This window comes from Ipomoea nil, unplaced genomic scaffold, assembly GCF_001879475.1.
Source record: "Ipomoea nil cultivar Tokyo-kokei standard unplaced genomic scaffold, Asagao_1.1 scaffold2480, whole genome shotgun sequence".
Taxonomy (NCBI): Eukaryota; Viridiplantae; Streptophyta; class Magnoliopsida; order Solanales; family Convolvulaceae; genus Ipomoea; species Ipomoea nil.
The window spans coordinates 4,386,469-4,414,364 of NW_017618908.1; the positions used below are offsets into that span (position 1 = coordinate 4,386,469).

Sequence of the window (27,896 nt, forward strand, 5' to 3'; positions counted from 1 at the left end):
CTTAAGGCATCTACATATCGAAGAATAGTTGTGAAGTTAAACTTGTAATACATCATTCCTCAATATCATCTCTCTCCATTATAATTATCTTTAAATTAAACCAAATTTTTTTGGTCCCAACAATTACTTAATTATAATAAATTTAGATGAAGAATAAAATACAGAAACTAGCAGCGGTGGGTATTAGGATATCAATGTATTCTGGTCTGCTTATGATTCCTAATCCTAGCTAGTCTCCCTCTGTCTCCTCTTGTATATATACTTAGTTTCTGTACTCTTGTAATTCATCGATGTTAATACAATTTATTACAGTTCTCTCCATAGATCTCCTCTTGTATATATACTTAGGTCCTATCTGGTAATTATCACTGCTAATACAATTCATTACAGTTCTCTCCCTCAGTCTCCTCTTGTATATATACTTAGGTCTTGTACTCTTGTAATTCATCACTGTTAATACAATTCATTACAATTCTCATCGTGGGAAACGAGCTCACATGAATCATTTATTGCACAATTATTATAAGTTGACATCTTCAATATCACACGCTAGAGATGTCTTATAAATTAATTAAAGACTTTCATAAGCTATCCACCTATTGAACATAGCCAAACATTCCAAAGGTTTCCACTCGGGAGGAATATGTCCAGTTCCCTACAAGAAATACAACGCCAAAACAACAATGCAACTTAACAACAATAACGATTAAGAGCCCACACGGACTTAGCTCAATGGTTCAGACCAGTATGCAGTATTTGATAGAAGAAGAAGAACAATAACGATTAAGAATAAATAATTGCTATATGGAATCAAATATTTGTTACCTTCACCGTGGCAAATGTCATCCCGTTAGAGTAAGTCCGGGTATATCTATAACAAAGCATAATATATAATGGTATGTTACATCCATCTTTTTAAATTATTATCACTTCAATTACTAGAAGGTGGAGTCAATTTAACAGAAATTACCCGGCTACTTGACCTTCAACCATCCATGGACGCCACTCTTCCACAATCGAGTAATTTAAAGATTTTATCCATGCTTCGGTTGCAATAGATGGCACCATCATATCATGATCACCACTGCCCGCAAATTATATTTGATCCAAAATATGTTAAAGTAAATTGTGTTAGTATATACTAAATAACAACAATAACAGGGTTTTCTATGTTGCCGATTATTAGTAATGATGCTTATAATATGTGGTAAGTCATCAGTACAATATCATATAAGTAATTCCGACCTATATATGAGAGATCTGTAGCCTTTTGTGCTAAGACTTGCATGATACGGTACCGTGTTACTAACTGATATTGTGAAAGGCAAATTTGAGGCACACCTCTCCCATCTTCCAACACTGCCCTGTGATCAAATTTGCATTTATAATTAGATTTTTACTTCTTTTACTTATTCATATAATTTTTTTTGAGTCCAGAACGAAACACAGTCATTATTCGATGATATGCAACTGATAAATCCCGATTTGTAACTCTAGTCGGTAAAGGACCACAAAGTCGGAAGTAAAGGACCACAAGACCGGAGGTTATTATTTTTTACAAAGTAAAAGATTTACCTCTCGAACATACAAGGCTTCTCGGACACTCTGATCATTAGCCCAATACTCACATAGCCGATACCAATCATCCTACAGTAATCATTATTAGTCCGCTAACTCAAACTCAATAAATATATTATAAATGTATAAGGTAGGGTTTACTTTGTGTACACTCTCGGGGTTTCCCTCGTCACACAAAATAAATAAATAATTGGAAACAGAGGAATGTCTCACCCGACATTTAATGCCAGGAAGTAGAGTGGGATTCCTGAGCCTTTTGAACGTCTCTGTGACTGATCTTCTCAAACCATATGGTTTTGTAAGTTTTGCAGAAGCTGATGAATCATCAAGACATATTGGCTCTAGAATGTGGGACGAATATATTCCACTAATTAACTGCAAAGTTACATAACATCAAGACATATATATATTTGAAATTACCTCAAAAATATATTTTTCTTTTTAGTACTATTGACTTTATTACAATGTAGTATCTGTTCATATATACTTTTTCAATCTATTGAAAGTTCCACTGAGGAACGAACCATGACCTCCCATTGAGAGAGCCACTTCATACCACATGACCACATGCAAGATCATTGGCCTCAAAAGTACCCGTTAAACACACACACACAGTCAATCTTTATTAGAAATGTTAAACAAATAATGAAGTGTTAGTTTAATGAATAAATATAACAAAAAATACACAATTAAAATGAGATAAGAAAGTTTTTATTTTTATTTTTATTTTTTTTGAGTACTATTGACTCTAATATAATATTTCTCTATCTATTACAGTCTAAAGAGTCAATACTCGGCCACCGGGATTCATTATTTTGACCTTTCCTCATGGAAAGCCACAGAGTTGTCATGTGATACAAGGTGTTTGGCATGAGATCGATATAAAGTATTAATTATTCTCGAAAAAATAATTAAACAAACCTGATTGAAAGTTTCAGTATCCTTCAAACATTGCGAATTGTGATGAGCGACATCTTGATATTTTCCGTTGCAATTTTTAACTAGTGACTGTTTAAGAATGACATTTGCAATATTATCAAGATTATATATACATACCAATATAGATGGATTGGATGAAAGAAAATATAAACGCAAATTATATTATACTAGCATGCATGTAGAGATACTAAACTAAGTGATGGAGGCAAATTATTGTCTACACAGTGTTATGTGGACCATAACAAAAAGTACACTTTTAATATACTAAATGTACATTATTTTTGTACTGAATGTACATTATACAATATAATGTACACTCAGTACACAAATTAAATAATATACATCCTCTAAATACAATGTACATTATTTTTGTATTGAATATACATTATTTTACCGTATACAAAATATGTTTCACACAATAATGATTGAGTGATGAGATTATGGGCTTATGGAAAATGATCTCAGTTTGATGGCTTAAAGATCCGGGCTCATCGAGACCCAATTATTAAAAAAAATATATAATTCATATTTATAATTTTTTTTTTAAAAGTGCAATATAAGTCTACTGATTGCCCTAAATGGCAATCTGCTCTGTTCCTAACGGGGATCTCCGATCCCCTCCTTGACGACAATAGGGATGGGAAAATTTTTGGGAAATCGGGACGGGGACAGGGATACCCTCCCCCGCCCAGCCCCGTCCCGAATAATTATTATAGATTTGAGTATTTTAAAATTTGAAATTATGATTTTGGTTTTTAAATTTTTTATTAAAAATTGTACTAATTTAACATTTTGACTAGGAGTTGATCGGGAATAAGGAGTTGGGGAATATTTTCAATTTTTCGCCTGGGACGGGGACGGGGATAGGAATAGGGAGTATATTTCTCGCTCCCGCCCCATTACTATCTCTATTACCTACTATATGGTAATTGGTAGAAGGGGGCCTTTCGATTCAGATTATCCAAGCAGACTTAAACACGGTTCGATTTTGATTTATTATTAAAAATTAATTAGTTCTTAATTTTATAAACTTAATGGTTTTCGTTCAGTTCAGTTATAAATAAAATCATATAAAAAAATTGATCGTTATATACACATACTAAATCCCTAATTCCCTAACCCAAATTTCAAAATTATTCTTTGTTTTCAATTTTTCTTTGTGAGTCGACAAGTCTGTGAAGTTGTTGTCGGACACCAAACACAGTAAAGAGGTCAGTTTGATTTGTTTAGATTTTGAAATTTAAATAATTAGTGAAAATAAATAAATAATTGGTGAAAAAAAAAACAAAAACAAAACAAAACAAAACAAAACAAAAAAACAAAAAACAAAAAAAAAACAAAAAAAAAACAAAAAAAAAACAAAGGAATGTCTGGGTTCTCAAACCAAACTGAAATCTAAATTGAATCGAATCCGAGCGAAAATTGAACTCTTTAAAGTTTCAAACCAAACCGAACATGACAAAAACTTAACCGAAAACTTAAATGCACACCCCTAATAATTAGGTGTACCATAATATCATAACTCCAATAGTAGTCAAACAAATTAAGACAATAAAGTTAACAATTAGCCATCAACACAATTTGCTAACCACTAGAGGCAGCATGTTTAATTGGTTGGATGGAAAATATTTCTTAATGAAGCCAATTTCATAAAATTTGAGGAAAATATTATTTTCTCTTGTTTAGTTCATGGAATTCGTTTTTCGAAGGGAGTAAAATTCCATAAGTTTGAGGAAAAAGTTTTCTTTGTCAAGCATTATTGGTGTTTTGTTTTCCATGCATGAAAAAAGTTTTCTTTGATCACTTGGTAGGACAATTTTTGCCCTCATCATAGAACTTTCTTAATTAGTTAATTACCCTTTTTGATTATTGTGTAGGGGTATATATATTGGTCTTTATACTCATTATTATCTTTGCAATTTTAAACCTAACCAAATAATGGAATCAATATTTTAAATATTTTTTTTTAACCAACCAAACAATGAAATCAATCTTCTTGGTAAATTATTTTCTAAGAATTTCATTCTCTTTAAATATTTTTTGAGCATCGTATTTGATTTATACTTTATAATTAATTAAAAGTTATAATTGTTTCTACGTACGCATTCAATGAATCATTTTTGTTTCTTGAGTGCTATTGACTATGTTATATGTAGTATCTGTTCATATTTACTTTCTTAACCTACTGAAGCCCAACGAGTCAATATCATCTCCATTAAGACTCGAACCAATGACCTCCCACTTGGGAGAATCACTTCATACCGCTTGACCAATCTTTGACAATAAATAAAATTAAGACATTGTAATTTACCTCGTAGAGTTCATCAGAAATAAGTCCCATGTTATGTGCAAATGGGACTTTATAATCATCATTATTTGGTGTCGTAAATGGATTCCCAAGTAAATATCCCTGCATGGAACCCCAAAAGAGACATCAGATTGAGTGTATATACTATAAAGGGGGGAAGGGGGGGGGGGGTGGTGAAGAAAGAAACTGTATGTAGATAAGTTGAAATAATGACCTACCTTAAGATTAATCCGAGTAATTCCTGCCTCAATTCCTAAGGTTCCACAACCCTTATAATTAGTATGAGCTAATATCATGTATGTTTAATTCTCGACTTTGATAGATTTTTAAATTTTAGTTAAAGATAAATAATTTCACTACATTTTGGGTTTAATAATTTTATTTAAATTAGTCATTTTTTTTTTGAAAAGAAAGGAAGGAAACACCCACGATTATCTGACCCTCAGTCATTTGTCATATATTTAATTCCAAGAATAGATATGTAAATTTTAAATGTCATCTTCTCTAATTGGAAGAAAATGATTGTTTATTGTTCGCATGGGTTTAGCTCAATGGTTTAGTAGGCATTATTTAAGAGAAGAGACTAATGTTCAAATTTCAGCGACGACAATGTAGAAATTATGTCCAAAGTAGACATATCCCTCTGCTAAGTCATTGAGTCACCGTGAGAAAAAAAAAAAAAAAAAAAAGGTTAGAGTGGATTATTATCCATCAGATCATAGTATATTTAAATTTATATGTTTTTTCTTATTTATATATTAAAATATAGTATATAATGTAATATAAATAAATTTTGTCTTTTTAAATGTTTTTTTTTTAAAAAATCTTTTTTTAAGTAGCCCGTGTGCCCACCAATTCACATGGAGTGAGTTAGGACCAAAGAATTTGGCCCGCCAAGGCTTGTCAATTTCAAGCTTACCGGGCGACGGCAATTATTGTGTGGGCCATGATCCATACAATGTTATATGAACCATAATAAAATGTATATTTTTAATATATTAAATATATTTTTTTTTGTACTGAATGTACATTATACAATATAATGTATACTCGGTACAAAAATAATGTACATCCCCTTAATACAATGTACATTATTTTTGTATTGAGTGTACATTACTTTTGTATTGAATGTACTTTATTTTACAGTATACAAAACATGGTCCATACAATAATGATTGCCGTGCGACGTGCCGGGCCGAACCGCATTAATACCCAACTAAGTAGCTACCATATATGGCTTCCATATGAATATGATTTACCAAACACACCAAGGAGGCGTTTGGTTCATGGAAATGGCTTCCATATGAATATGATTTACCAAACACACCAAGGAGGCGTTTGGTTCATGGAATCTTGATAGCAGGGAGACAAATTATGATTTGATAGTAGGGAGACAAATTATGACTAAATTTAGTAATCATAAAAGTCAATGTCAAAATGTAGCGAAATTATTTGTTTAAAACTAGATATGAAAAATTCATCAAAATCGAGGACTAAACTTGATATTAATTCTAATTATTCTTATAAAACATACGATTATGTGTGCATGCATTACTTAGAAATAAAAAATTAATTCAAAAAATTTACCATTTGATATAACTTGAGTAATCATTGGAACAATAATACCGGAATATGAGTCTCCACTAACATAAAATTGATTCCTTACGAATTCTGGGTTCAAATCAAGCCACTGTAAATCACAAAGTTAAAATCAAAGTATTTACAAATTGATGATGCAAAGTCGAGAATATTATGAGAATCAAGTTAAAAGGAATATAAGATTTATTCTCTGGTTAATCCTTTGGGTAATTAATTAATTACCTTTTGAATAAACTGATATCCATGGTTAGCCGCTTGCAAACTATCCGAGCTATTAGCTTGGGGAGTGGTTGCATATGAAAATCCCGTGCCAACGGGTAAGTCCAAAAAAATAAAGTTGGCCACCTAACAATTTATTGTCACCAAAAAAAATCAATTAATAATTATAATCACCTAAATTAATTCCTATGTTTCACTAATAAGTTTTTAAAAAAGTCTCCAAATATTGTGTCTATTATATCATTTACAATTTTCCTAAATACTCATGTATTTCATTAGTGTAAACTTTAATAACGGAATATTCCGTAATTATTGGAAAATTTGTAATTTATGTCCTTCCATAATATGTCAATTATCAATGTCACTCCTGAATTATTAGTGATGTAAATGTTACCACTCAATTTTTCTCCCGTATGGTACGGAATGGACAATATATGTACCGTTTTAAAAATTAAAAGACAACATTTACACCACTAATAATTTAAAAGTAATATTAATAATTAACATATTATGAAGATGCATAAATTACAATTTTCCCTTATTTCTATTTGAGCTATACACTAGAACCTCCTTTAGGGGACGAAATTAAAGCCACCTCTAATTAATTAGAAATTAAAGGTACTAATACCTAACACGTTAAATGAAACTTGGTAAAAAAAAATCAATTAAATATTTTTTTTTACACACTCATAATTCTTTACAATGTAATATTTACCCTACAACAGAAATTTAATCATGTGACTAACCATTTGGAATGGTAACAAATGTGTCATCACACTACATAGTAGTTGATCGCAATTGAATATATTACTAAGTAAAATACTGAAAAAATTATCTGAATTTATATATTCTCGTCACGGATGTTTTATTAATTTCACGAGAGGAAAAGAAAAATGAAAAGAAATTAAGAAGTTGGGAGTATAATTGTTGAGATTCACCTTTGTCCATGAATAAGGATTGAATGATAAAGTGGGCAGGCTGCCATTGTAGTCTACTGCATCAACACTCATCGGCCCTGCACGGTTCACTCAAGCACCATTATTGGACCAACAAATCAAACTTAACTAATCAAAAATGGATTTAAAAAAAAAATTGTTAGATCAGAGTGTTTAGAGTAAGTCTAAACTATAGGAGTGTAATTTGGAAGGAAATGTAAATCACATGGCTTAATCACTCAGTAGATAATGTCAAATGTTGGTGTAAAAGGGATCTGTCCACTTTGAGTAAAATTCCTGCACTGTCACCACTGAAGTAATGAACTAAGCCAGTGCGGGCTGAATTTTTTTTTTTTACAATGTAATATCTGTTTTATACTTTTTCAAAAGCATTTTTAAATAATCTAACTCACACCAACGGTTACAAACAATAACCACTCATTTGAAATAATAATCTAATTGACAATAAAAAAAAGGATTTAAATTATATTTGCCTTATTTGGCATCTCACCAACATCGTAAACAATTCCGAAAAAGGAAGAGCAACCTGGGCCGCCAGAGATCCAAAGGAAAAGAGGGTCTTCTTCTGGATTTGATTCTGACTTGATAAAATAGTAGAAAAGTTGGACCTCTTCCGATTCACCCACGCCTATATATCTGCAGAATATAATGAAGAAGTAAATTCAGTTCATTAATCTTCTAACTTAGTTTAATTAAAAGATATAATGCAAAAATAGCTTACCCGGTTTCTAGGTGAAATGGGAGTGGTCCTTCAAATCCTGGAAGCGACTTAACTATGGAGCCGCATGCATCCAATTCTGGAGAAAGATGCAGAAGAAGAAGAAGAAGAAGAAAAAATGTATGGCAATTGCAGAGTGTATATTTCATTGTGGCTTTCTACTTTTTTAATTATGAAGATGGAGGAAAAAGGTTGCCTTTTATGCTATTCTTTTGATCCTCGAGTTTTATTTTATAATAATAGTAATAATAATAATAATAATAATAATAATAATAATAATAATAATAATAATGGATTCAATTTATGTGTTATAAGTATCACCACATTTAACAATTCTAGTTTTCAGTCTTTTCGTTATGTATGTGCTAACCATCACCATTATTTTTAAAAATTTTATATGACAAAACTAATACATTGATAATATAATGAAGGTCATTGAGCATTTGAGCATACATTTCTTTGATTTAAGAAAAAAATTTGATAACATTTAATTGAAGATGCGCTCTGAGTGAAACTTATCTTTTGATCTTAACTAATAGAGCATATATTTCTTGCTATTAAGTCTTGGAGTTGAAATACAATTTAGGAAAAACTTTTTTTTTAAAAATTGAAATTTCATTAACTAGGGGCTCTAATTAATTAGAGTTTTGGAAAAATAACAATAAATTTTAATAGAAAATTAATTGGACGAACAATTTGAATACTAAAAATGATACTCCGCAATATTTGTAATACATAACTTAAATTTATTATTATCATAAAATTCAAGAACTAAAAACATTACTATTATTATTTTTATTTCGCACAAGTGTCAAATAGACTCATCTACTACTGTAAAGTGTTCAATTCTCACCACAAACTAAATTAAAGTCTAATTAACCACACTTATTACCAGCTAAATTTGTTCAATTAATTTTTTTTACAGGTTGCTAACAAGTTATCTATTTACAGTAGTAAATGGACCTATTTGACATGTGTTTTCCAACCTCATCAAATTATATTCTAAATTTTATGAACTCACTTTCAAAGTCATAAAATTGTAAATTGAACGTGTTTAATTTTGAGACTCCCATCATATTTATTTTTTTGTGTATTAGGGGTCTAAATTAAATTATTAATGTGCTAAGTTGCTAACTGCAATTTATGTGACCACTGACCAGGGCCCAGCGACATTATTAATTTTTTGACTATCATTTTACTTTTTTTCTTGTAAAGCGCAATTTCTTAATTATTGTGAGAACTTTGTCTGCTCTCTATTTGTTAAGTCTCTCTCCAATCTTGGTCCACACAATAATTTACTTTTTCTTTTCTATCCCATCACATTTATTGGGGCTGTTGATATTTTTGTGTAGATCTGACAAGGATGAGACATAATTGTATATAATCAAAATTTTAGATAATTTTGTGTATCAAAATTTTAGATAAGGGATAATTGGCACTTTTTCTTCCAATGTTATATACTTATAAAATTTTTTCTTCTTAATTATTTAAGTGACAGTTTTTTTTTCTAATATATTAAATGGACATATTTATTCTTAAAATAAATATTTCATTTATTTTTTCTCCAATAAATTATAATCACGATTTGGCTCAAACCAAACAGACACTATAGCAACCAAACATAAAGGTTATGATAACAATTTAGAACCGAAACCCGATATTTAAAGTTTATTGAAATCGTAAATTGAAACTGCCAGTTCATGTTCTGAATTGAAAAATTAAAATACATTAAATTTTGAATTTAAAATATTTTAAAAAAATTAAAAGAAAGTTTGAACTAGTAATTCAAATTGGATCCGAAACCGTGAATCGACGGCTCAAAATAAAAACCAAATTGTGATTATATATACTTATATGTGAGAGTCAGTATAAATGCGAAAACAAACATACACTATTTACAAATATTATAATTCTAATTTTAAGCTAATGCTAGTAGTTGTTCTGATTTGAACCTCCGATTCACGGTTCAAGATCATTTTTTTTCCAGTTTACAATTTTAATAAACGAAAATTCAAATATTGGGTTCTGATTTTGAATCATAACCGAAAACTTTCAATTTGATTGCCATAGTATATGGTTCAGTTCGATTTCAATTTGTTGTCTTCTTCAATTCGCCCCATAACATTTACTCTGTATATAGTTATGTTTTTAGTACCTAATTATGGGGTGAATATATATCCAATTCGTATATATTATCACATGTATTATGTATTATATTGATTTCATTAGAAGGATGGGAAAAGAAAATATAGAAATTGTGGTTTGTGATCTTCTTTTTTGAAGACCAATTGATGTATGTCAGGAGTAACAAAGAATACAAGTATAGCATTACTTGATTTATAATTTATTTTTTTTTTTTATAAAACTAGAAGGGGAACACCCATAAGTAGTAAGTACACTTGATTTATAATTAATGCTGCATTAGCATGGCAATGCTGCATTCCCACCGCATTTCCGAATTGTAGCATTAAGAAAGGTAATTCAAATGGACTTGTTGTTAACTACTTTATTTTTTTCTCCAAAATGGGTAAACATATCCAAACTGCATTTATTGGCAAATAACGAGTTTTTAGGTTTGAATACACAAAAATAACAATGTTAATTAACTACCCCGGATTTAACTAATATGTCAATACAATTAATGGATTACACTACATACTAGCAAAATATGTTAATGTTCCTAGAGATATGTCCTTACCTTTCGAGGTTATAATAAACCTCAAGTAAAATATGCGTTTGTGGTTGTTGAACCACGGGCTACTATATTGACCGTGTTAAGATTTTACCAAACATGTAAAATATATCCATGTTCTAGATAATTGAAATGTTCTTTTTTTTTTTCCTTTTAAGTACGAAAATCCATTAATTATTTTATAACTCAAGTTTATTGACCGCTAACAGGGCGTTTGGTTGGAGGGGGGAATTATGTGGGAAAGGAATTGCAATTTCATGGGAGTTGAATTACTGGGAATAAAGTGGGAATTTAAATTTCAGTGTTTGGTTGACAGGAATAGAATTACTGTGAATTTCAATTCCAATGTTTGGTATACATGGGAATTGAAAGGGAATAAGTAGTATAATGTCAAAAATGTCAATTATTGTTGTTAGACATTAATTTTAGGTTAAAAAAAGGAAGGGGTAATTTTGACTCATCACTATCTTTTTTTCCCAGGAATGAAAATTCCAGAGGGGGGACATGGGATTTTAATTCCATGAAAATGGGGGAATTGCAATTCCATGGAATTGCAATTCACTCCAACCAAACTACGGAATTTAATGGCCTTTGGAATTAGGTGGGAATTAAGTGGGAAGGGAATTTAAAATCTCTCCAACCAAACGCCCTGTAAAAGTAAGTTTTAATTGAGACTTGTGATCCATACCTTCCAATAGCTGTTAATTGAGACTTCAAATGTCTCAATAATAGTTGCGAGACATTTGAAAATCATTTATAGCGCAACTATATATTATTTTTCTCTTCAAATGTCTGGATACAACAGGGTGGCGGTGTTTAGTAAATAGCTGTGAGCTTATTGGGTTAGTGAGTTTGACTAGTTGATATCATTAGTTGATTGTAGAAAAATGTTTGGTAAATTAGCTGTTAGCTGATAGCGATTACATATAAAATGACTTTTTCAAAAAGCTTATCGAAAAAACTACTTTGAACACTTTTTTATTTTTAACATTTTAGAGCAATAAATTGTTACAAAAAAGCTAATTAATCAAACACTCATATTGATTGTTTAACCAAGTCAAATAACTAATAGTGATCAAATAAGTCAAAAGTAACTGATAGACTAACTATTTTACCAAACAGGCCAATATCCAAACATTTGAAAATTTACTTGATGAGTTGACGTCTTGAATATCACACGTTCGAGATGTTTCATAAATTAAAGAGGTTCATAAGCTATCCACCTATTGAACATAGCCAAACATTCCAAAGGTTTCCACTCGGGAGGAATATGTCCAGTTCCCTACAAGAAATATAACGCCAAAACAACAATGCAACTTAACATCAATAACGATTAAGAACTTGCACGGGCTTAACTCAATAATTCAATCGACAGTATTTGAGAGAAGGAGAAAAAGAACAATAAAGATTAAGAATAAATCATTGCTATTTGGAATCCAAAATTTGTTACCTTCACCGTGGCAAATGTCATCCTGTTAGAGTAAGTCCGGGTATATCTATAACAAAGCATAATATATAGTGGTATGTCACATTCATCTTTTTAAATTATTATCACTTCAATTACTAGAAGGTAGAGTCAATTTAACAGAAATTACCCGGCTACTTGACCTTCAACCATCCATTGACGCCACTCTTCCACAATCGAGTAATTTAAAGATTTTATCCATGCTTCGGTTGCAATAGTCGGTACTATCATGTCATGGTCACCACTACAGATTATATTTGATTCAAAATATGTTAAAAGTAAATTGTGTTAGTAAATAACAACAATAACATGGTTTTCTATGTTGCCGATTATTATTAGTAATGATGCTTATAATACGTGGTAAGTCAGTACAATCATATAAGTTGTACATAATTGTATGGGATACTAATCATACTATTAAGCATCAGTAACAATAGTTCCCATTACAACCAGATATAATTTACTTGATTGTACTAAATACTATCAACATCTGTTTCAATCGACATATATCAATTTTTTTTTTTGAAAAAAAAATCTAATAATAAGACACTAGCAAAGTTTCAACTATCATTTTTTAATAAATGGTTAGCAAGCAATCCTTCTAACAATTTAGAGCATCTACATTAAAAGAGAATTTGGAGATCATAGTACAATTGGTTATGGCATGGAGAGAGAGAGAAAGGGAGAGAGAAGAAAACTGTTCTTTCTACAAAAACCAAGGTATGGAACAGTAACCGGAGCAATAGAAGCAACAAATGTTGTGCGCGTTCGCGCATAGCCAACTGTACGCGCCCGTGTGGAATAGCGTGTCTGACGCACTATTATTATTATTATTATTATTCTTTTTTTTTTTAATTCAATTTTGTTTTGTTTTGTTTTTTTTTTTTTTCTCTCCCCTCTCACCTTCTCTTTCCTAATAACTCTTATAAAAACTCTTAAAAATTGCAAAAGAATTAAACTACTATGGATGCTTTTAAGAAAGTTTTATTGTTAAAGTAATTCCGACCTATATATAAGAGATCTGTAGCCTTTTGTGCTAAGACTTGCATGATACGGTACTGTGTTATCAACTGTCTTTGTGAAAGGCAAATTTGAAGCACACCTCTCCCATCTTCCAACACTGCCCTGTGATCAAATTTGCATTTATAATTAGATTTTTACTTCTTTTACATATTAATGTACTCCGTATTTTTTTTTTTTTTTTTGAGTCATGAACGAAACACACAGTCACTATCCAATGATATGTAACTGGTAAATCCCAGTAAAGGACCACAATGAGGTAAACCAATCTAGGTTTTTTATATTTGACTAGTTCAAATTAAGAAGGTCAATAAGTTACTCTTGTTGGGAGTTTGAATTTGTAATCTTGTGGTTAGTCAACAACCAACTTAATTGAGTTGCCTAACTTGCTGAAAGCCTTATTCATGTATTTTTACTTCATACAATGGTTATTACATTTTACAAAGTAAAAAGTTTACCTCTCGAACATACAAGGCTTCTTGTACACTCTGATCATTAGCCCAATACTCACATAGCCGACACCAATCATCCTACAGTATCATTATTAGTCCGCTAACTCAAACTCAATAAATATATTATAAATGTATAAAGTAGGGTTTACTATGTGTACACGGGGTTCTTCTCGTCACACCAAATAAATAAATAATTGGAAACAGAGGAATGTCTCACCCGACATTTAATGCCAGGAAGTAGAGTGGGATTCCTGAGCCTTTTGAACGTCTCTGTGACTGATCTTCTCAAACCATATGATTTTGTAAGTTTTGCAGAAGCTGAATCATCAAGACATATTGGCTCTAGAATGTGGGCCGCATATATTCCACTAATCAACTGCAAAGTTACATAACATCAAGACATATATATATATATATATATATATATATATATATATATATATATATAGAGAGAGAGAAAATTACACTTTTAGTCCTATGACTATAGGGGAGATGGTAATTTCAGTTCGTGACTTTTAAAACTAACAAATTTAGTCCTTTTAGTATGCTTTTTTTTAGCAGATTTGGTCCTTCCGGCCAAATCACAGACCAAAAGTCACAGAAAAAATGTAAATCATTTTTTATTATTTAACTATGAGGACAAATTGGTCATTTCCAAGTCATTTCTTCTTCTTTCTCTTCGGCTTGCCTTCGAAAATCCCGGCGCCGTCCTCGTGTACCACTACGACTGCTGGTTGGCGCTCAAGTATCGGGAACAGATTACAAATGAACAGATTGGTCATAATATGTGTCATTTTTCCAGGAAATTATCGGATATAAATTCTAACCTGCCAACGAAGTTGATGTCCATGGTTTTGAGGAACGGTGAGGGAGGGTGCCGATGAGGTTCAAGTTTCCGATGATGGCCATGGCTTAGGACCCGGGGTAGATGAAGCTTTCTCCGGCGGAGATGTTTGGCAAGGAAGATAAGTGCAATGGTGGATAGCCATGCTACTGCATAGGCAATCCAGGTTGCAGGGCCCTCCATTGAATGAAGCTAAGATACTTTGTTTAGTGGTAGATGAAGCTTTCTCTTCGACTCCACTAATATATAGGGGCTATATATATATATATATATATATATATATATATATATATATATATATATATATATATATATATATGTTATATATATATGTACATATATACATTGACTCAAAGAATCTTGCATTTCGTGATTTCTCACCATCTCTACGCTGAAATTCTCGAACATCACGACCGGCGCCGCACAGCCATGTGTTATTCTTCCTGCTTTGTTTTCTCTTCCTATACACGCAAATCGATTGAGGCCGCCATTACAGCCATGATGACCAAAAACGCCGATGCTACGTTGTGGCTATGATCGCAACCTTGTGCTTGGATTTATTTTTTTGGAAAGGAATTGATTTGGCGTGAATGAACGAAGACTTGCTAAACTTGCCACCACTATCCCCTGCCTTCTTGCACTTTTGCATGACAACCTCGTATACTATGTAGCCACGCATCTCTCCATCCACAATTCCACCTATCCTCCTCACCACCCACCCCTCCCCCTCTCTACCTATATATATCTATCGTCTGTACATTCATCTCCCCGCCCACAGTTCATGGCGTTCGAAGCTCACGAATATCCCAGGACACCGGGATTTTCGAAGGCAAGCCGAAGAGAAAGAAGAAGAAATGACTTGGAAATGACCAATTTGTCCTCATAATTAAATAATAAAAAATAATTTACATTTTTCCGGTGACTTTTGGCCTGTGATTTGGCCGGAAGGATCAAATCTGCTAAAAAAAACATACTAAAAGGACTAAATTTGTTAGTTTTAAAAGTCACGAACTGAAATTACCACCCCCCATATAGTCATAGGACCAAAAGTGTAATTTTTCTCTCTCTCTCTCTCTCTCTCTCTATATATATATATATATATATAGGCGGGTTCAGGTGCGACGGTGTCTTACGGTGCGGCATCACCAATAGTTCAACAAATATGCACCATCAACCTTAGGAAAATACACCACAAAAAACAGAGTAAACAGAGCCCCGCATCACCAAACACACACCATTAGGTGTGAGTAAAAACACCATACACTATTCGGAAATACACCATTGGGGTGGTGAGTTATATGGTGTATTTTTTTGAGTCTGTTGTGTATTTTGTGATGTTTTATTGCATTTCCTTGTGGTGTGTTTTTCTTACACTGTTGGTGCATATTGTTAATACTGTTGGTGTATTCTGAAATTCCGCCGCACCGCCGCACGGGAAGACCCCGCCGCATTTGAACTTTATTATATATATATATATATATATATATATATATATATATATATATATATATATATATATATATATATATATATATATATATATATATATGCCACTGGGATTCATTCCTGTGACCTTTTCTCAAGAGGAGCCACAGAGGTGTCATCTGAGCACATCAGCACAAGCAGCTTCGCATGAGATATAAAGTATTAATTATTCTAGAAAAATAATTAAACAAACCTGATTGAAAGTTTCAGTATCCTTCAAACATTGCGAATTGTGAAGATCGACATCTTGATATTTTCCTTTGCAAGTTTTAACTAGTGACTGTTTAAGAATGAGATTTGCAATATTATCAAGATTATATATAAATACCAACATAGATGGATTGGATGAAAGAAAATATAAACGCAAATCATATTATACTAGCATGCATGTAGAGATACTAACCTAAGGGTTCGTTTAGAAAGCAGGAAAATAATTTCTGGAAAATGTTTTCTGGAAAATGAGTCATTTTCCCGAAAATATTTTCCTTTCCGTTGTTTGGTTACATTCTTGAAAACTGCATTGGTGTGTTTGGTTCATTTACTGAAAAATGAATAGAATTATATAAATAAATATTTGAACTATTTTATTTAGAATATAAAAATATTTATAATAATAATACTAAAATAATTTTCAACATAATCCTATAATATTTAAAAAAAAAAGCAATAAAAAAGGATATTCATTGGTTTTCGCGCGGAAACCAGATGAGTTTTTTTATCTTAAAATAAATAAATAAAAACCGTTGGTTTTCGCCGGAAACCAGATTCCCGCCGGAAACCAAAGCAGAAAACCAGTGCTCACTGGTTTCCGGCAGGACGCTGAAAGTTGAAGAAGATGAAGCCAGAAGATGAAGCAGCGGGAAAGTGAAGAAAAGGAAGAAGTCAACATCCGGAAAATGACTTCCCCTTAAGAAAAGGGGAAGTTGTTCTCCGGAAAACAAGCCCATTTTGCATTGACCAATGTCTCATTTTCAGTTGACTTTAAATTTTCCATCTTTCAAAACATTGAGAAATCATTTTTTGGGTTTTCAAACACACCCTAAGTGATGAGATTATGGGCTTATGGTCCGAGTTTTCAAACACACACTAAGTGATGGGATTATGGGCTTATGGGAAATGATCTAAGTTCAATGACTTAAAAGATCAGGGCTCATCAAGACCCAATTTCATTAACCCAATAAAAAGTCTAATTCATATTTTTTTTAAGAGTTAATTCCAACAATATTCCTCTGATTGCTGATTGCTCTAGCCACGTGACATATGTCCATGGCAATTTTACCAATTTGTTCCGTCTCCAACAGGGATCTTTGATCCATTCCTTGATGAAAATGGGGGTGAGAAAAATTTTTGGGAAACAGGGACGGGAACATGGATACTCTTCCCCGCCCAGCCACGTCCCGATTAATTATTATATAGATTTGAGTATTTTAATTTTTGAAATTATGACTTTGGTTTAAAATTTTTTAATTAAAAATTACATTAATTTAACATTTTGACTAGGAGTTGATCGGGGATGGGGAGTTGGAGAATATTTCCAATTAACCCGCCTAAGGCGGGGTCAGGGACTGGGAGTATACTCCCCGCCCCCACCTCGTTGTCATCCCTATTACCAACCAATACTATATGGTAATTGGTAGAAGCAGGCCTTTCAATGGATTATTCCAGTCGAGTTAAACACGGTTCGATTTTAATTTATTATTAAAAATAAATTAGTTCTTAATTTTATAAACTGAATGGTTTCCGTTCGGTTCAGTTATAAATCAAATCAAATCGAAAAATCGATCGTTATACACACACACTAAATCCCCAATTCTCTAACCCAAATTTTCAAAAGTGTTATTTGTTTTCAATTTTTCTTTGTGAGTCGACAAGTCTGTGATGTTGTTGTCGGACACCAGATGCAAGTAAAGAGGTCAGTTTGATTTGGACTTATTTTATATTGAGAAATATGAAATATGCATTGTTGGCTTGTTTAGATTTTGAAATTTAAATTATTAGTGAAAATAAATAAATAATTGTGTGCAAAAAAAAAAAAAAAAAAAGGAATGTCTGAGTTCTCAAATCAAACTGAAATCTGAGCGAAAATTGAACTCTTTCAAACCGAACCGAACATGAAAAAAAAAAAACTTAATTGAAAACTGAAATGCACACCCCTAATAATTAGGTGTACCAAAATATCATAACTCCAATAATAGTCAATCAAGTTAAGCGGATGGAATCATGGGATTTGTTGAAATCGTTAGCAGCACGGTCTGAGTTACCTTGGATCATGGTGGGTGATTTTAATGATCTCTTATTCCAGTATGAGAAGAGAGGAGGCAACCCGCATCCAAATAATCTCCTTCGCAGTTTTGGAGAGACTATTGAGCAGTGTGGTTTGTCTCAGCTACCTATGAATGGTTATCAGTTCACGTGGGAAAAGGGAAAGGGTACGGCTGGATGAATCGAGGAAAGATTGGATAAGGTGCTTGCTACTAATGACTGGTGCGATATTGTTACTGGGGCTAGGGTTTCCAATTTACTAACAAGAACATCTGATCATTCTGCCATCTTCCTGGCAATCCGCGATTATGGACCAAGGGGGGTGGAGGAAGAAAAAGATTTCGTTTTGAAATGGCATGACTATATGATGAAGGGTGCAGGACTGTGGTGGTTAAGTCATGGGGTGAAGGGAGGAATGAAGGCACACAAAATTGTATTGAACACTGTGGGAATCATCTGGCCCAATGGGGAGGCGACCGCTATCACAAGTTTGGTGAAAAAATCATGCAACTCCCTAAGGAACAACAGCATCTGAGAGGGCGCACTGATTCAGCCTCCCTGGCGGAATTCCAACATTTGGAGGAAGCCATGTGCCGTATGGAGACCTAGGAGGATGTGTACTGGAGACAAAGAGCCAAGCAACACTGGCTCAAAGATGCTGATGCAAACACAAAATTCTATCACAGATATGCCTCTCATTGAAAAAAGAAAGAATACTTTATCTAGACTTATGAACGGCTGTGGGGAGTGGGTGGAAGGGGAGGATATGAAGGATGTTATTCTGGATTATTTTAAGGGAATCTTCTGCACTGGTAATCTTATGAATGGTGAGCCTTTATTTGATAATGTTATCCCACAAGTAACCCAGACACAGAATGAATCACTTTTACGACCCTTTGAAATAGATGAAGACAAAGATGCACTCTTTACAATGTTTCCTAATAAAGCACCTGGCCCAGATGGTATAAATCTGGGTTTCTACCAGCATTTTTGGGATTTGTGGGTGGGGATATTTCAAAATTTATTGTGGATTGTCTAAACTCGCGCTCCTTCCCCTCTGGTCTGAATGATACTGATGTGGTGTTGATCACGAAGAAGAATACCCCAAAGTTGGTTTCTGATTTTAGACCTATAGCCCAGAGCAATGTGATTTATAGGGTTATTATGGCTAAAATGATTACGCACAGAATGAAGCCGTTGATGGATAATATTATATCTGATTCGCATAGTGCGTTTATACCTGGTAGACTGATTATTGATAATATCCTAATAGCCTTTGAGGTATGACATTATTTGAACAGGAAACAATGTGGGGTTGTAGGCTGGAGTGCTCTCAAATTAGATATGGCTAAGGTCTATGACCGTATGGAGTGGTCTTCTCTACGTGGTATGCTTGTGGCTTTAGGATTTGAGGACAAATGGATTGAACTTATTATGCTTTGTGTGTCTATAGTATCATATACTTTTCTGGTTAATAGTTCCCGTAGTGACTCAATCACGCCCACCCGTGGATTAAGACAGGGAGACCCATTATCTCCCAATCTCTTTATTATTTGTGCCGAAGGCCTTTCTTTGTTGTTGCAACAAGCACAAAATAGGGGATCAATACATGGATGCAGAGTTGCTAGAGGCGCTCCCTTATTTCCCATTTATTCTTTGCTGAAATTAAGAATTGCCTGTCAATATATGAGAATTTATCTGGACAAGTGGTTAATTATCATAAATCCAGTATATGCTACAACAAAAATACAGGGGCGGTAAAAAAGGGAGATGTGGCGCAAATTTGGGGGTAGCCCAAACACCTAATTTTGGAAAATACCTTGGTTTACCATCTTTTATTGGAAGAAATAAAAAAGAGCTTTTGCCTATGTTGAAGATAAGATCAGACAGAGAATTGGGTCTTGGAATAAAAAATTGCTATCACAAGCAGGTAAAGAGATATTGTTGAAAAGTGTGACTCAAGTTATGCCGACTTTCTCGATGAGTGTGTTTTTACTACCTATATATGTGTGCACTGCCATTGAGCGACTCACGAATCGTTATTGGTGGGGTTCGGGAACTGACCGTGGAATTCACTGGAAAGCATGAGATAAGTTATGCATCCCTAAAAAGTATGGTGGCCTGGGTTTTAAAGATCTGTGGTGGCCTAGGTTTTAAAGATCTGAGAGCATTTAATGTGGCACTGTTCGGTAAGTAGGCGTGAAGACTACTTACTAACACTGACTCATTGGTGTCTCGTGTGCACAAAGCTAGGTACTATCCTAAAGACTCATTTTATGATGCATGTCTAGGAAATAATCCTAGTCACTATTGGCGGAGTATTATGGCAGCTAAGGGCTTAATTTGTAGTGGAGTAAGACAGCGTATTGGGAATGGAAATTCTACCTTAATATGGGGACACCCCTGGCTCCAAGATGACGAGGACCCTATGATTCAGACAGAGGTGCCGCCCCAGTTAGCCAATGCTAAAGTGATAGGTTTAATTGATCAGACTACAGGTACATGGGACCATCATTTGCTCGCTGATATTTTCCAACCAAATGATATGCCTAGAATCTTGAAAATACCGATCTCCCCGGAGTATGATGATATGTGGTACTGGAATGGGGACCCCAAATGATGCTACTCTGTTAAGAATGGCTACATGCTCATTGTTGGGAATTATGGAAATAATGTTAATAATGCTTTCACAAAATGGCTCGCCCTATGGAAACTTAAAATTCCACCCAAATGAAAAACACTTCTATGGAGAGCAATAAGTGATATCCTTCTAACTACCAATAACTTGCTTATAAAGTGGGTAGAGGTTGATCCATTATGTGTCATGTGTGGGATCATCAATGAGGACATTATGCATTCATTGGTATTGTGTGGATATGCTAATTCCATATGGGCTCTATCCAACCTTCCAGTCTCAAATATTATGACAAATATTTTTTAATGAATCATTTAGTGAAATATTAAATGTTCTAGACTCTGATGGAATGATCTACACAGCTGCAATATTATATCATATATGGAGAGCACGAAATGGAGCCGTATGGGATGCATGCCTACCACTTCCAAGAAAGGTGCTAGCTATGGCCGAAGCCACCATGCGAGCATGGCGGCAAGTCCACGCCAATGCACCGAGGCGAACATCAGCCAAGGGAACCTGCGCCGACACTGCCCAGCCGCCGACGTCAGCACCAATGCCGCCACCGGGAGTTGCCCTTTCTGTCCAGCCGTCTCACTCCGCTCCACCACTGCCGACAGCAGCTCACATCGCTGCCCAGCCAGTGATTCCGCCATCTTCGCTGCCGGCGCCCCCCATGTTCCTATACCACGGCCGAACAAATGCTACGTCGACGCAGGCTACTACCATGCGGACAACTCAGCCACAGTAGGGGCGTTACTCATAGACGCGGATGGGGGATATATCTCAGCATACAGCGCACCCTTGTCACATTGCTTCTCCCTACTCATGGCTGAGGCGTATGCATGCAAGGAAGCCCTTTCATGGATACGTGCACGTGGAGAACTGTCTATTGAGCTTTATACAGATTGTCAGACTCTTCAGAGCTATTTATCCTCAGCAGGTGCGCCGCCCCTTTCATACATTGGTTACGCTATTGACGGATGCAGAGCCTGCATATCTACCTTTACTTTCTACTTAGTTAGTTTCATTCCTAGATCGCAGAATTATTTAACGCACACTTTAGCTTCTACGGCTTTTGATTATGATACAACTATGTACTGGGACGGTGTCCCACCTGACTCTATTTCAGTTTATCTATAAATACAACTGCATTGGTTGACCTTAAAAAAAAAAAAAGTTAAGACAATAAGTTAACAATTAGCCATCAACACCATTTGCTAACCACTAGAGGTAGCATGTTTGGTTGGATGGAAAATATTTTTCAATGAAATCAATTTTGTAAAATTTGAAAAAAAATATTATTTTCTCTTGTTTGGTTCTTGGAATTCATTTTTTAAAGGGAGTAAAATTCCTCAAATTTGAGGTTTTCTTTGTCAAGTATTATTGGTATTTTGTTTTTCATGAAAAAAAAAATTCTTTGATCACTTGGTAGGACAATTTTTGTCATCATAGAGCTTTCTTATTATTCCAAGTACATTTTTTTCCGCCAAACAAATAATGTAATCAATCTTCTTGGTAATTTATTTTCCATGAACTAAACGGCCTCATGTTTCGGTCAGTACACATTCAATGACATGTAGTATCTGTTCAACCTTCCATTTAGAAGAGTCACTTCATGCCGCTTAACTACAAGGACTTTGAGAATGAATCAAATTAAGACATTGTAATTTACCTCGTAGAGTTCATCAGAAATAAGTCCCATGTTATGTGCAAATGGGACTTTATAATCATCATCATTTGGTGTTGCTACTGGATTCCCAAGTAAATATCCCTGCATGGAACCCCAAAATAGACATCGGATTGAGTGTATATACTATATTGGGGGGGGGGGGGGGGTGGGGGGAGGAAAGAGAAAGGGAATGTATGTAGATGAGTTGAAATAATGATCTACCTTAAGATTAATCCGAGTAATTCCTGCCTCAATTCCTAAGGTTCCACAACCCTTATAATTAGTATGAGCTAATATCATGTTTAATTCTAGACTTTGATAGATTTTTAAATTTTAGTTCTAGATAAATAATTTCACTACATTTTGGCTTAAATAATTTTATTTAAAATAGTCAAAAAAAAAAAAAAAATTTGAAAAGAAAGGAGGTGAACACCCACGGTCAGTATCCAACCCTCAATTATTTGTCACCATGAAGAAAAACGGGTTAGGGTTGAAAAATCATCAATTATTATCCATCAGATCATAGTATATATAAATTTAAATTTATATGTTTTTTCTTATTTATATATTAAAATACATTTTTTTTGAAAAGAAAAAGTCATATTTATATATTAAAATATAGTATATAATGTAATATAAATAAATTTTGTCTTTTTAAATGTTTTTAAAAAAAAAAAATCTTTTTTAACTAGCCCGTGTGCCCACCAATTCACATGGAGTAGGTTAGGACCAAAGAAATTTTGCCCGTTAAAACTCGTCAATTTCAAGCTTATCGTGTAGCGAGCCGGGTCAACCCACATTAATACCACAACTAAGTAGCTACCATATATGGTTTCCCAAACACACCAAGGGTTATTACTATTGATAATAGGGTGACAAATTATGACTAAATTTAGTAAAATCATAAAAGTCAATGTCAAAAATGTAGTGAAATTATTTGTTTAAAATTTGATATGAAAAATTTATCAAAATCGAGTACTAAATTTGATATTAATTCTAATTATTCTTATAAAATATACGATTATGTGTGCGTGCAGAACTTATAATAAAAAAAAATTCTAAAAATTTACCATCTGATATAACATGAGTAATCATTGGAACAGTAATACCAGAATATGAGTCTCCACTAACGTAAAATTGATTCCTTACGAATTCTGGGTGCAAATCAAGCCACTGTAAATCACAAAGTTAAAATCAAAGTATTTACAAATTGATGATGCAAAGTTGAGAATATATTATGAGAATCAAGTTAAAAGGAATATATTTTAAAAATAAATAAATAAATAAATAAAAACTTAAAAGGAATATAAGATTTATTCCCTGTTTTTTTTTTTTTTTTTGTTTGAAAACTATTCCCTGGTTAATCCTTGGGTAATTAATTAATTACCTTTTGAATAAACTGATAACCATGGTTAGCCGCTTGCAAATTATCCGAGCTATTAGCTTGGGGAGTGGTTGCATATGAAAATCCCGTGCCAACCGGTAAGTCCAAAAAAATAAAGTTGGCCACCTAACAATTTATTGTCACCAATAAAATTCAATTAATAATTATAATCACCTAAATTTATTCCTATGTTTGACTAATAAGTTTTAAAAAAAGTCTCCAAATATTGGGTCTATTATATCATTTACAATTTTCCTAAATACACATGCATTTCATTAGTGTAAATTTTAATAATTGAATATTTCGTAACTATTGAAAAAATTATAATTTATGTCCCTCTATAATATGTCAATTATCAATGTCACTCTTGAATTATCAGTGGTGTAAATGTTACCACTCAATTTTCAAAACGGTACACATATTGTTCCTCCCGTAGTGTAAATGTTGTCCCTCAATTTCTCCGCGTATGATATAGGTTGGACAATATATACACCATTTTAAAAATTGAAAAATAACATTTACACCACTAATAATTCAAAAATGACATTGATAATTAAGCTATACTAGAACCTCCTTTAGGCGAGGCCCTACCCGAAATTAAAGCCACCTCTAATTAATTAGAAATTAAAGGTACTAAACTACTCATACCTAACGCCTTAAATGCAAACTTGGTAAAAAAAATTCAATTTTGTTTTTTTAAACACTCATGATTCTTTACAATGTAATATTTATCCTACAACAGAAGTTTGATCATGTTACCAACCATTTAGAATGGTACGTAACAAATGTGTTATCACACTACATAATAGTTGATCCCAATTAAATATATTAGTAGGTAAAATACTTAGAAACTTATCTGAACTTATATATATATACTAGTTTTTTACGCGCATTGCGCGATTGAGATAATGCCCAATGTTTTTTTAAATAAGTATTTTAAAGTATATCAATGCAAGATTATATTGGAATTGTTCATGCATAGATAATTGAATGTTAAATTTGTGTATTTAAATAAGCAATTCTAAGTTTACAAATGCAAGATAATATAGTCAAGATTGATTATAGTTGTCAATAAAATAATTGTATAGGTATGGTTGAAACCAAATACAGGACAAAAGGGAGAGAAAATAAAAATTAGGGCATAAATTATTAAATACTCCGTATATACTAATATTGAAGAGCTAACTACTGATTGTCAAACAAGGACATTGCGAGATAGTTACCCACTTCAATTTGTTGTGTGATTTGAATACTCTTTTTGTCAATAAATCTCCCAAGTAGTTAATATGATTGACTTAATTATATTTTTTATTTTTTTATTTTTTAAAACAATTATTATTATTATTATTATTATTATTATTATTATTATATTATTATTATTATTATTATTATTATTATTATATCATCATACCCTTAGGTCATTTTACATGTTAATCTAAACAACTAATTTTTTTCAAATATCTTTTTACCAACCATTGATATAATTCGCTGGTCAAATTCGCTAATATAATCCGCTAACTGCTGATTGTCAAACAAGGATATTGCGAAGTTGTTCTCACTTCAATTTGTTGTGTGATTTGAATAGTCTCTTTGTCAACAAATCCTTCAAGTAATTAATATGATTAGCTTTATTAATTATATTTTTTTTATTTTTTCATGGTATTAATAAAATACTTGGTAAATAAATATATAGCATTATTTTGTATTATAACTTTGATATTTAATTAAAAAAATAGTGCACAAAAAAAGGTAATAGACAATGTGTGAATATAATCAATTGATGAATTTGAATGTAAAGAATTTTTACATTGGAGAAATATAAAGACAATATAACTAATAAAATTATTTCTCTTATTTAATTTATTGATAATGAATAATTTTTTTTTGAATAAAGGCATTGTAGACACATAATTCTAAATTAAAAATGATATGTATTATTTTTTGTTGTAGCTACTAAATTATAATTTTTAATTTAATTTAATAAGAGTAAAATAGAGTACTAATTATGCCAACTTTGATTGGGATGAGGTTTGAACCTAAGACCTTTAAATTCTTATTAAAATCAATGAGTAAGTTAACGGTGAACTAACAGAAATTAACGGAAAAGATAATATTTAACGGAAAATCACATTCATTAAGGATAAATTAGGAAATCTTAAGGAAAAATTAAAATCTGATCAATCTGAGCCATTTATTTGATTAAAAAATTTGACCGCCATTTTTTCTAACCATTATAGGTCTAACTCTCTCGGGCTCTTATTAGTATAGTAGATCAATCTGAGCCATAGTAGATCAATCTGAGCCATTCATTTGATTAAAAAATTTGACCGCCATTTTTCTACCTATTATAAGTCTAACTCTCTTGGGCTCTTATTCTTCCAAAAGGCTGAACCCCAACCCTAAGGGCCCCCCACACCCCGGCCCGACAGAGCGGCTGAGCCATTCATTTGATTAAAAAATTTGACCGCCATTTTTCTACCCATTATAAGCCTAACTCTCTTGGGCTCTTATTCTTCCAAAAGAAGGCTGAACCCCAACCCTAAGAGCCCCCCACACCCCGGCCCGACAGAGCGGTGGGAGGTTGTAAATCATGGTGACTCAACTGAACATTAATCACAAAGGCTAGACCGGTGCTCACTGCGCACAAGGAGCCCCCCTCACTTTGAGAGGTTGTTCCCACACTGCCGCGACTTTGAGAGGTTGTTCCCACACTGCCGCGAGTGAGACTCGATCCCTGGTCATTCTTCCAAATTTTCACCTCTATGACCAGTTGAGCTACCCATGCGAGCCTCTTGGACTCTTATTAATATAGTAGATAGTAGATAGATATAGTAGATAGTAGATAGATAGTAGATATTCTCGTCAGGCATCTTTTATTAATTTCACGAGAGGAAAAGAAAAATGAAAAGAAATTAAAGAAGTTGGAGTATGATTATATTGTTGAGATTCACCTTTGTCCATGAATAAGGATTCAATGATAAAGTGGGCAGGCTGCCATTGTAGTCTACTGCATCAACACTCAGCGGCCCTGCACGGTTCACTCAAGCACCATCATTGGACCAACAAATCAAAGTTAACTAATCAAAAATGGATTTTTTTTTAAAAATTTTTTGTTAGAGAGAGTGTTTTGAGTAAGTCTAAACTATAGGAGCAAACCAACATGGTTGGTGTGGTGGTTTAGCACCTCGTCCTTTAAGCATGAGGTTGGGGGTTTGATCTCCACCCATGTGAATGGAGCAAACCATTTGGCCAGTCTCTTACCACTTAATGTGCTGATTGTAGGGAAGGGGATTAGTCTTCAGGCTATTGGCCAAAGGTATTCCTTTGGCCCAAAAAAACTAGAGGGGGAACCTTATGCCATATTTATACCAAACAAGCTAGCTATTTAATCATAATTAGATTTTTTTTTTCCTAAAAGGTTAAATCTCCAACTTCAATGGCCCGACATATTTATACCAACCAAGTTATTTAATCAGAATTAGATTTTTTTTTCCTTCTCCCAAAAGGTTGAATTTCTAACTCCAAAGGGCTCGACAAATTATTTGGGAAGATGTAAATCATGATTATTTGACTCAACAGACAGAGACAATCTCTAACCCCAAATGGCTCGAAAAATCATTTGGGAAGATGTAAATCATAGTGACTCAATGACTTAGCAACAAAGCCAA

General features: G+C 33.1%; 1 protein-coding gene across 1 annotated transcript in view; it reads right to left on the reverse strand.

Moving 5' to 3' along the window:
• Nucleotides 1-354: 354 nt before the first annotated feature.
• LOC109153033 overlaps nt 355-27,896 on the reverse strand; it is a 28,190-nt gene continuing 648 nt past the window's right edge. Inside the window, exons 3-30 of the mRNA XM_019300763.1 lie at nt 27,180-27,256; nt 24,232-24,354; nt 23,915-24,017; nt 23,067-23,101; nt 22,848-22,946; nt 16,469-16,555; nt 14,164-14,322; nt 13,953-14,024; nt 13,481-13,599; nt 12,605-12,718; nt 12,460-12,505; nt 12,226-12,291; nt 11,428-11,465; nt 8,803-8,821; nt 8,321-8,367; nt 8,090-8,235; nt 7,582-7,658; nt 6,647-6,769; nt 6,413-6,515; nt 5,044-5,078; nt 4,829-4,927; nt 2,500-2,586; nt 1,792-1,953; nt 1,576-1,647; nt 1,246-1,364; nt 971-1,084; nt 826-871; nt 355-655 (exon numbers count right to left, since the gene is read on the reverse strand). Coding sequence (XP_019156308.1) covers nt 572-655; nt 826-871; nt 971-1,084; nt 1,246-1,364; nt 1,576-1,647; nt 1,792-1,953; nt 2,500-2,586; nt 4,829-4,927; nt 5,044-5,078; nt 6,413-6,515; nt 6,647-6,769; nt 7,582-7,658; nt 8,090-8,235; nt 8,321-8,367; nt 8,803-8,821; nt 11,428-11,465; nt 12,226-12,291; nt 12,460-12,505; nt 12,605-12,718; nt 13,481-13,599; nt 13,953-14,024; nt 14,164-14,322; nt 16,469-16,555; nt 22,848-22,946; nt 23,067-23,101; nt 23,915-24,017; nt 24,232-24,354; nt 27,180-27,256 — 2,471 coding nt within the window. The 3' untranslated portion in view covers nt 355-571. The remainder of the gene's footprint in view (nt 656-825; nt 872-970; nt 1,085-1,245; nt 1,365-1,575; nt 1,648-1,791; nt 1,954-2,499; nt 2,587-4,828; nt 4,928-5,043; nt 5,079-6,412; nt 6,516-6,646; nt 6,770-7,581; nt 7,659-8,089; nt 8,236-8,320; nt 8,368-8,802; nt 8,822-11,427; nt 11,466-12,225; nt 12,292-12,459; nt 12,506-12,604; nt 12,719-13,480; nt 13,600-13,952; nt 14,025-14,163; nt 14,323-16,468; nt 16,556-22,847; nt 22,947-23,066; nt 23,102-23,914; nt 24,018-24,231; nt 24,355-27,179; nt 27,257-27,896) is intronic.